The sequence below is a fragment of the Poecilia latipinna genome, unplaced genomic scaffold (assembly GCF_001443285.1).
Source record: "Poecilia latipinna isolate Pla-1442-1.1 unplaced genomic scaffold, P_latipinna-1.0 Scaffold1247, whole genome shotgun sequence".
NCBI classification, from domain to species: Eukaryota; Metazoa; Chordata; class Actinopteri; order Cyprinodontiformes; family Poeciliidae; genus Poecilia; species Poecilia latipinna.
The window spans coordinates 105060-114760 of NW_015113863.1; the positions used below are offsets into that span (position 1 = coordinate 105060).

The 9701-nt window shown below is 52.7% G+C and overlaps 2 protein-coding genes across 5 annotated transcripts in view; one reads left to right on the forward strand and one right to left on the reverse strand.

Moving 5' to 3' along the window:
* Positions 1–4471, forward strand: part of plekhg4 (pleckstrin homology domain containing, family G (with RhoGef domain) member 4) — a 31486-nt gene extending 27015 nt beyond the window's left edge. For all 4 annotated transcript variants that reach the window (XM_015054370.1, XM_015054367.1, XM_015054368.1 and 1 more), the window contains 10 exons: positions 1645–1734; positions 1804–2028; positions 2805–2975; positions 3053–3233; positions 3365–3481; positions 3555–3693; positions 3762–3853; positions 3938–4077; positions 4159–4192; positions 4272–4471. In XM_015054370.1, coding sequence (XP_014909856.1) covers positions 1645–1734; positions 1804–2028; positions 2805–2975; positions 3053–3233; positions 3365–3481; positions 3555–3693; positions 3762–3853; positions 3938–4077; positions 4159–4179 — 1176 coding nt within the window. In that variant the 3' untranslated portion in view covers positions 4180–4192; positions 4272–4471. The remainder of the gene's footprint in view (positions 1–1644; positions 1735–1803; positions 2029–2804; positions 2976–3052; positions 3234–3364; positions 3482–3554; positions 3694–3761; positions 3854–3937; positions 4078–4158; positions 4193–4271) is intronic.
* A 399-nt stretch (positions 4472–4870) lies between these two features.
* LOC106960962 (ras-related protein Rab-8B) lies at positions 4871–9701 on the reverse strand. The gene is made up of 8 exons (XM_015054382.1): positions 8888–9701; positions 7153–7213; positions 6900–6960; positions 6755–6832; positions 6583–6672; positions 6422–6487; positions 6187–6237; positions 4871–6113 (listed from the first exon to the last, which is right to left on the reverse strand). Exons 1-8 carry the CDS (start codon positions 9009–9011, stop codon positions 6024–6026), a joined length of 621 nt encoding a protein of 206 aa, XP_014909868.1. The 5' UTR covers positions 9012–9701; the 3' UTR covers positions 4871–6023.

Here is a 9701-nt window from a genome sequence, read left to right on the forward strand (position 1 = left end):
CTGAGAGACATAGTCCCTCCAGCTTGTCCTGGGTCTTCCCGGGGCCTCCTCCCAGTGGGACGTGCCTGGAACACCTCACCAGGGAGGCGTCCAGGAGGCATCCTTACCAGACACCTCTCACCTCAACTGGCTCCTCTCGACGTGGAGGAGCAGCGGCTCTACTCTGAGTCCCTCCCGAATGACCGAGCTTCTCACCCTATCTCTAAGGGAGAGCCCAGCCACCCTGCGGAGGAAACCCATTTCGGCCGCTTGTATCCGGGACCTCGTTCTTTCGGTCATGACCCAAAGCTCATGACCATAGATGAGGTTGGGAACGTAGATCGACCGGTAAATCGAGAGCTTCGCTTTTTGACTCAGCTCTCTCTTCACCACGACGGACCGGTACAGCGCCCGCTTCACAGCAGACGCTGCGCCAATCTGCCTGTCGATCTCCCGCTCCCTTCTTCCCTCATTCGTGAACAAGATCCCCAGATACTTAAACTCCTCCACTTGAGGCAGGACGAACCCCCTTACCCGGAGAAGGCACTCTACCCTTTTCCGGCTCAAGACCATGGCCTCGGATTTGGAGGCACTGAGCCTCATCCCAGCCGCTTCACACTTGGCCGCGAACCGCTCCAGTGAGAGCCGCAGATCACGTTCCGATGAAGCCAAAAGGACCACATCATCCGCAAAAAGCAGAGATGCGATCCTAAGGCCACCAAAACGGATCCCATAAACACCTCGGCTGCGCCTAGAAATTCTGTCCATGAAGGTAATGAACAGAATCGGTGACAAAGGGCAGCCTTGGTGGAGTCCAACTCTCACCAGAAACGAGCCCGACTTACTGCCGGCAATGCGGACCAGACTCTGACACAGGTCGTACAAGGACCTGACAGCCCGTATCAAAGGGCCCGGTACCCCATACTCCCAGAGAACCCCCACAAGGCCCCCCTGGGGACACGGTCGAACGCCTTCTCCAAGTCCACAAAACACATGTAGACTGGTTGGGCGAACTCCCATGCCCCCTCCAGGACCCTGCTGAGGGTGTAGAGCTGGTCCAGTGTTCCACGACAAGGATGCAAACCACACTGCTCTTCCTGAATCCGAGGTTCGACTATCCGACGGACCCTCCTCTCCAGGACCCCTGAATAGACCTTACCAGGGAGGCTTAAGAGTGTGACCCTCTGTAATTGGAGCACACCCTCCGGTCCCCCAGGGGGGGCCACCACCCACCCGGGGACACCAGGTCCCCCAGGGGGGGCCACTGCCCCGGTCCCGGGGAACTGCCCCCGATGTCCCTACAAAATCCAGCACAACCCTACAACATGCAGAGCCTTGAGGAACTCCAGGTGAATCTCATCCACTTCCTGGGTCTCGCCACCGACATCGTGTATTTTTAGGGAATTAAAATCCAAACATCAGATTTTAACCAACATTTATAATTAAATTATTGGGTTAAATTTACTAAATCAGTTTCTGCAGCAGCCAGTCCTCCAGGTCCGAGTGTCCCAAGTCCAACACGCCGTCGTTCCTCCAGCTCCACCCATGTCCTGGGACACATGACGCACTTTTCAGATTTTTATTTGTAAAATGGGTTTGAAGCTATCTTCCTCACCCAGCATTGTGTGTAACGGTGTGTGTGTGTGTGTGTGTTTCTGGGAGCAGCAGGAGCAGTTCGGCCTCTACGCTCTCTACAGTAAGAACAAACCCAAATCTGACGCGCTGCTAGCGAACCACGGCCACGCCTTCTTCAGGGTGAGTACTGCAGCTTCTGTCTGACCTCTGACCTCGTGCAGCTCCCTGACCTCTGACCCCTGCCTGCAGAGGAAGCAGCTGGAGCTGGGCGATAAGATGGACCTGTCGTCCTACCTGCTGAAGCCCATCCAGAGGATGAGTAAATACGCCCTGCTGCTCTCTGACCTCACCAAGGAGGTGGGCGTGGCTCAGGAGGCGGAGCTTACCGCGCTGCAGGACGCCACCGACATGGTCAAGTTCCAGCTTCGCCATGGCAACGACCTGCTGGCCATGGACGCCATCAGGGAATGCGATGTGAGTCGAGGTGTTTCTGCAGGGTGACAGATGACCTTTGACCCTCAGGACCTGCAGCAGGAGTGATGTCTGCAGAACTCTGACCAGATGAATCCGATTTCATCGTTTGTTCTGATGACAAAAACACAATCCAGTTTATAGCAGCGTTTGTGGAAATCGTTCACCGACCGATTCTCCTCTGACCTTGAACTCATATCGATGTTCAAAACAGAGACCGCAGGATTTAAATCTGTTTCCATGGTAACAGCTTTTCTCAACAAGTCTCTATTTCTATTGGCTGCATGACTTTACGTCAGGGCGCAGTTTGGCTGCATCATGTCCCCACTGAGCGGATTGTGGTGCAGAGTTGGAAGCAAAACTGAACAAAAGTTTAATTTAATAATAATATTTATTAATGTGCATCAAACTAGCTGAGTTTAACTATTAATAATTTTAAAAAACAGATCATTGATGTGATTTTTGGAAAATTGCTAATGCTTTTTACCATGAGGATTGGACACTCTGCTCAGTAAAATGTAATGAACCGCCTCAGCTTACGTCATCCCTCTAATCCTGATGGGAAGCTTAATGAATAAGAACAAAGGCAGATGCATTAAATCAGAATAATTCTTTGTTTTAGGTCACTGACCTCTGTGTTGTGAGTCAGGGAAAATATGTTTTTTATTTAATTAGCAGTTTAGTAACTTCCTCTTTTCTCAGCGGTCCTGCTGTGTGTTGTTTCCACCAGTAGATGGCAGCGCTGAGCCCCGTGTGAGCTGGTTCTGCTCTCCCTGCAGGTGAACCTGAAGGAGCAGGGTCAGCTGATCCGGCAGGACGAGTTCACGGTCTGGAGCGGCAGGAGGAAATGCCAGCGCCATATCTTCCTGTTCGAGGATCTGCTTCTGTTCAGCAAGCCCAAGAAGATGGAGGGCGGGCTGGACGTCTTCATCTACAAGCACTCCTTCAAGGTGAACCGCGCCGCGCCGGCCGCGTTCTGACGGACTTCCTGTGAGCTCCGGTTCTGATTGGACTCATCCTGTTTCAGACAGCAGACGTGGGCCTGACCGAGTCCAGCGGGGACGACGGGCTCCGCTTCGAGATCTGGTTCCGTAGGAGAACCGCCAAGAACCAGACCTTCGTCCTGCAGGCCGCCTCGGCCGACGCCAAGCACGCCTGGACCGCCGACGTCGCCCGCATCCTGTGGAGCCAGGCGGCCCGCAACAAAGGTGGAGGCTGCCGCCACCGTGCAGAGACACACAGAGGCATGCCACCGCCAGGCAGTTAACGAAATGGTGTTAACCCTGTGTGTGTGTGTGTGTGTGTGTGTGTGTGTGTGTGTGTGTTCCTGTGTGTTCAGAGTTGCGTCTGAAGGAGATGGTGTCGATGGGAGTGGGGAACAAACCGTTCCTGGACATCCAGCCGAGTGACGCTGCCATCAGCGACCGGGCCGTCCATTACATCATGAAGCCCAGAGGTACGGCCAGGTTCCCATGGCAACAGCTAGCTGAGATCAGAATGTCTGACCCATTCGGTTCTGCTCGGTCCAGGCGCCAGAACCAGGGCATCCATCGCTGTGGTGACCTTTGACCACGCCCACCCGTTCAGCAGGGCGGCGGCCCCGGAGGCGGCAGCATCAGGACCGTCGTCCTGCAGCCTGCTGGGACCACTCAACCTGCACATGTTCAGGTAGGAGTCGCACCTGGAGCACCTGAAGCCCCGCCCTCTCTCCTGCTCACCTGTCCTTCCTCCTGCAGCCCCTCCGCCCTCCCGGCCGACGCCTCCTTCAGCTCCTCCTGCATTGAGGAAGACGAGCAGGAGCAGGAGACCAACAGCCAGCCCTCCATGAGTATGAGCTCTGACCGCTGTAGCTCCGCCCCCTGGAGCTCACCTGGTCAGGTGAGTGAGTAACCCTGTCTCGGTGTGTCTGCAGCCACCGAGAGCTCCGGCTCCTCCTCCCACTGCCTCTCCGGCTCCACCGGCTCCGACAGCGGCTGCGCCTCCTCCCACCTGCAGGACGAGCCCCGCCCCTACTCCGGAAAACGCCACGGCGACGGCGCCTTCGTCTTGGCTGTAAGTCAGCTCACTTCTGATTGGTCAGGGCGTGATGATGTCATCAGCTGCTGAGGTCACATGATCTCTGCTCCTCCTCAGGAAGCCGCCACCGTCGTCTGATGCCACTTCACAGGTTAGTACTCTGCTTTTATTTTGAAGGCTGGAAGAGGACGTTGTTGCTATGGTTACTGATCTGTAATCTCTGTGTGCAGGTTCTGACGCTTCCAGGAGGAACGTTGGTTCTACTTCCTGTAAATATTCCTGTTCAGTCCGGTCAGCAGGTTCCTCCAGAACCGGTCCGGTGGTCCAGAACCGCCCTGGTGGTCCAACTATACGTGTGTAAATATTCCTCAGCTGAGCGTTGCTGGCTCTTTTCTAACCTCGTTAATAAACACGTTTGATGAAAAGCTCAGCAGCGTTTGTTCTGACCCGATCTGGTTCTACCAGACCTCAGTGGTACCGGGATCGGGTACGTCCAGGTGTTTTTATCCAGAAAATCGTCCTCAGAACCATCCGATCCAGAACCAGGGATCAGCCGGTTCTGGAACCCGGACCTCAGATGACCCCGATGAAACTTTACGCCTTCCGTTCTGAGCGGCTCTGAAACAACCAGGTCGGGTTTCAGGTTCTGCTTCAGACTCTGAGGACGACCTCTGACCTCCACTGTCTGGCTGAACAGAACTACATTTGTTCTGTTCTCCCAAACAGAACCAGGCAGAACTTTCCATTCGGACCAGGATTTCTGTTCACTTCGATCCGATCAGGCCCAGTTCTTCATCATCATCATCCTCTGACACAAGGAGACAAACTCCAATATAAAACAAGTTTATTTAGAAAATCCTTCATGTTACAATACAGTTAGAGGCTTTTATTCTGAAAGTCAGGTAGAAAAATAAACTCGAGGAACTCTGGAGACAGCCGGGTTCTCCGGATCAGTTGCATAGCCGGTTCCGGTTGGGTTCTGCTGACCTCAGACCAGCTGACGGATCAGAACCTCCTCATGTAAAACTGATTCTCCACAGGAAGCTGAAACATTTCCTGTTTCACTGAAAACTGCAGCACTTCCTGTCCTGAGACAACTGTTAGAGCAGATAACTTCAAAATAAAAGCATGAAAACAAACCGAAGCTGCGTTGAAATGAAACCATCAGTCATCCTGGTTGGAGACGTCAGACCGAAATGTGCCTACTTCATGCTCACAGCTGCCATTTTTAAGTCAAGCATGGCCACCCTGCTGACCCCGAGGTGACCTTCCTGGAGACGGCTTTAAAGGGACAGTTCACACGTTTGAGCGCGCTCAGTTTGAACAATCAGAACAGAAACGTCTGCAATCAGGAACACAGGGAGCTGGATGAAGCTCCTCAGCCTAGTCAAAGGCCAGATACTGAGCTCTTGCAGATGCTGTGGGGAGACAGGAAGTGATGAGGGGACAGCGTCCCACAGATGGAGACAAGAAGCTTCTCCTGAAGGGATTTCATCCAGACAGAGTAGATGTTGGGGTGTGCTAACTTTCCCCTGAGTTAGAGAAAACTTTGGTTGTCCTTCTGATTAGTTCCTGTTTATTTGGATAAAATCACTTTAAATTCTGGAGATAAATATGAAAGATTATGTGAACATCTAGTAAAGAGCTGATCAAGGGGTGTACTAACTTTTCCTTGTGAACATGCTCTTCTTAGAGCGAGGCGCTGGAGGAGGGAAGTAATGATTTCAGCAGAAACTGAGCGCGCTCAGATGACCAATCAGGAAAAACACGGACTGTCCCTTTAAGTGTGTCTGTACATGTAAGGTCCGCCCCTATATAAGCCCCGCCTCCATCCTACAGAAATAAAAACATTGCCGATTGTTTTCACGTTTCAAGGCAGCCGCCATCATAACCTGGATGGAGGAGGAGCCACAGTGGGTCAGGAGGCTCCGCCTACTGCAGTGAGCGTCTGCAGGTGATTGGTGGGCCGCTGGAGGCTCCGCCTACAGCAGCGAACACCTGAACACGCTCTTCTTGGAGAGCGGCTCTGAGATCTTCACTTGGCCACCTCCACCTGCCGGACCCCCGTCGTTCTGCAGAGAAAACAAGGAATGTCACGGAGAACTGGAAACACCTGGAAACACCTGGAAGTTCGGGTCGACTCACCATCTTCCTGTTGAGGCGGCTCATGATGTCTCTGGCGAGGGTCAGGAAGCCCTGAGGAGACGAACACAACATTACCCCCGGGTTCTACTGCTACCGGGTTCTACTGCTGCCGGGTTCTACTGCTGCCGGGTTCTACTGCTACCGGGTTCTACTGCTGCCGGGTTCTACTGCGGACCGGGTTCTACTGAGGACCGGCTTCTACAGCAGCCCGGGTTCTGGTCGGGTCCGGACTCGCCTCCTCCACATTGATGCTGGACTTGGCGCTGGTTTCCAGGAACTTGATCCCGTAGTCGATGGCGAGCTGAAGGACAACAGAACCACACGTTAAGAACATCACCGGACCCGTTGGGTTCTGATCCATCTGCTTCCTGTCATGTGATCAGGATCTCCGCCCACCTTCTCTCCTCTCTCCTTGGAGACCTGCCTCTTGTCGTTCATGTCGCACTTGTTTCCCAGGATCATCTTCTCCACGTCTGCCGACGCGTGCTGCAACACAAACATGGCCGCTGACCCGTCAGGTGGTCGATGACATCATCAGCGCTGGGTCACATGGTGGGGCGGGGCCTACCTCCTCGATGTTGCGTATCCAGTTCCGGATGTTGTCGAAGGATTTCTCGTTGGTGATGTCGTACACCAGCATGATGCCCTGCAGCGACAAACAGGAAGTGACACGTCTGCACTGACCAGTGGAAAGGGGAGGGGGCGTGGCCTACCATGGCGCCTCGGTAGTAGGCTGTGGTGATGGTCCGGAAGCGTTCCTGACCCGCCGTGTCCCTGTGGACAGAACCCGACCCGGGTTCACGGGATTAATACGGGTTAGTGATTCCGAACAGATTCTAGTTCACTTAACTGATCCACAAACAACGAATCAGTTCAGATCCAGAACCAGTTACTCCAACTGGACCTGTATTAAGTGATCCAGAACCAGAAAAAGTTCTCCAAGCCCGGTTCCAGACCAGCTCTCACCAGATCTGCAGTTTGATCTTCTTCCCATCCAGCTCCACGGTCCGAATTTTAAAATCGATTCCTGAAACAGAGGCGGACACTATCAGTCACGTGTGTCAAACTGAAGGTCCACGGGCCAAATCGGGCCCGCTGTAACCGACCTGTGGCCCTTCAGACCCCAAAGGGACAGAATTAGAACTTCATCATAACAGCTGTGTGGTTAGATATTTGATGTTTTATCACCAGATCACATCTGTTGAAAAGATGTCAAACATCTGGTCTGATGGAAAGGGAATCGCACAGAGACAGAGATCAGGAACAGCTCCGCACCGCCCGCCTGGCAGCTGGAGGTGCAGAAAACAAACCTCCCTCGGTTATTTTTAAAACACAAACGTGACCAAACATCACTTCCTGCCTCAGACGAGGAACTTCCTGTTCCTGCAGGTCCCATGACTGAAACCAGAACCGACAGCAGAACCTGTTCTGTTCATCATCTGGGTCGCAAAGAGGAAAATGGTTCTGCAGAGACCCACCAGAACCGGTCAAACCCACTGCAGGTCCGGTTCTGAGCTCGTCTCAGCTTCTGGTTCTGGACGGTTTCTAACCCGGTGATGTCATGGTCCAGCTTCCTGTCACCTGACCAGCAGAAACCAGCTGACCCAACCAGTTTTGATCCAGAACCGGTTTGATCTCAGCTGGGTTCTTGCTCCGCCTCTGAACAGGAAGTGAAACTGAGCCGCTTCCTGTCTGCATCTCTTAGCAAGGCTGAATGTGGTTCTGATCCGATTCTGTTCTGCATCAAGGTTCTGACCTGATTCAGGGTTTCCTACAGAACTGGTTCTGGTCTTTGGTCAATGTTTGTGTTCAGAACCAACCGGGCCCGGATCAGCTCCTAGTTGTTGAACCCGGTTCTGCTGAACCAGAACCCTGTGGGAAAAGTATTCATGCCCTCTGATTAACACCACTAGACCGGTTCTGACCCGCTGGACCGGTTCTAACCTGCTGCACTCCAGACTTTGACTAGGCCACTCTGAAACCTTCATTTTGATGCTGGTGGGTTCTGGATCAATGTTCTGGACCAGAACCCAGATGTTCTGGACCTTCAGCTTCAGGGAGGTTCTGATCCGGTTCCATCGGGTCCAGAAGTCCACATCACTATACCACCCTGATGGATTGCAGGTTCTGTTGGTTCTGCTCCAGATAGAACGGCACCAGAACCACCAGGACGGTTCTGGTCGATGTGAAACGGGTCTTTGTGTTTTTCTGGGCCAGAACTGGTTCTGGTCCTGGATCCCTGATGACCTTTGACCATAGTAGCATCAGTGAGCCCTGCAGAACTCCAAATGTTCTGGTTCTTCTGGACCTCCTGGATGAGTTTCTGTCAGCTTCCTTGGTGCTGCCAGTCTGGTTCTGGTTCTGGTTGGTTTGGGTCAGTTTCTATTTCTTCTGGTTGTTTTTGTCTCTTTTTACATTTTTAATTTGAAGTACCTTGAGAACCCAGTGACGGGCCCACCGGGCCTCCCAGAACCAGAACCTTCACATGATGATTCCTTTCAGCCATGATGAACTGAACCGGTTCAGGAGAACCGTTCCAGAACCGGTTCAGTTCATTTGTCTGATCAGAACATCCTGATGGTGATGAAGCTGAGAATCATCATCATCAACAGGACTGGTGGGACGCAGGTAGGCTGACGTCACAGAGCTGTCCCGGTACCAGAGGCGGGTGAGCATCTGGACCGGACCGGGCCGGACTCACCGATGGTGGAGATGAAGGTGGTGTTGAACGCGTCCTCGCTGAAGCGGAACAGCAGGCAGGTTTTGCCCACGCCGCTGTCTCCGATCAGCAGCAGTTTGAACAGGTAGTCGTAGCTCTTCGCCATGTTCGGGTTCGGTTCGGCTCCGGTCCGGATGGGCCCGGCTCTGCTCCGCGAACCTCTGCTGGAGCCGCTCAGATGCACCGACGGAGAAGCAGGAAACGGTTCGGCATCAAGTGTTCCGACAGCACACCGGATCCACTTCCGGTTCTCTCCTTTCACAATAAAACAGTCTCATTTGCTGAGCTGTGCTGGCTCCGACCCGCCTGGAAGTGGACCAGAACCGACCGGCTGTCAAAGTTCAAATAATACTAATAATAACCTCTGGTGTTCCTCAAGGAAACGAGGATAAACTGCAGATAAAAATTCAGTTTTCATCTCTGACTTTATTATCACCCAGAAATCCGTCAGTTCTGATCCAAAGCAAATGATTGTCGGGTTCAGAACCAAGAAGAACCAGAACCAAGAGTCACTGTTATATTCACATTTTAATTTTCCTTTAATGGAATTAAGTCCCTGCTGGCTCCTCTGAACTGGAACTTTTATTTTGAAATAGGGTTTCTGCTGTTTCCGGTGAATGTTCGTCAGCATGTACAGGAAACGGGGGCCGGGTCAGATGGGGTCACGTGGACCTCAGAGCTCCATGTGAAGCTTCAGATTCATTAAAATAAAATAAACTGGAGTTCCTCAGGACAGGAAAAACATTTTATCAGACAGCAGGAGAAAGAAATAAAGTAATATTTACCAAAAGTTTTA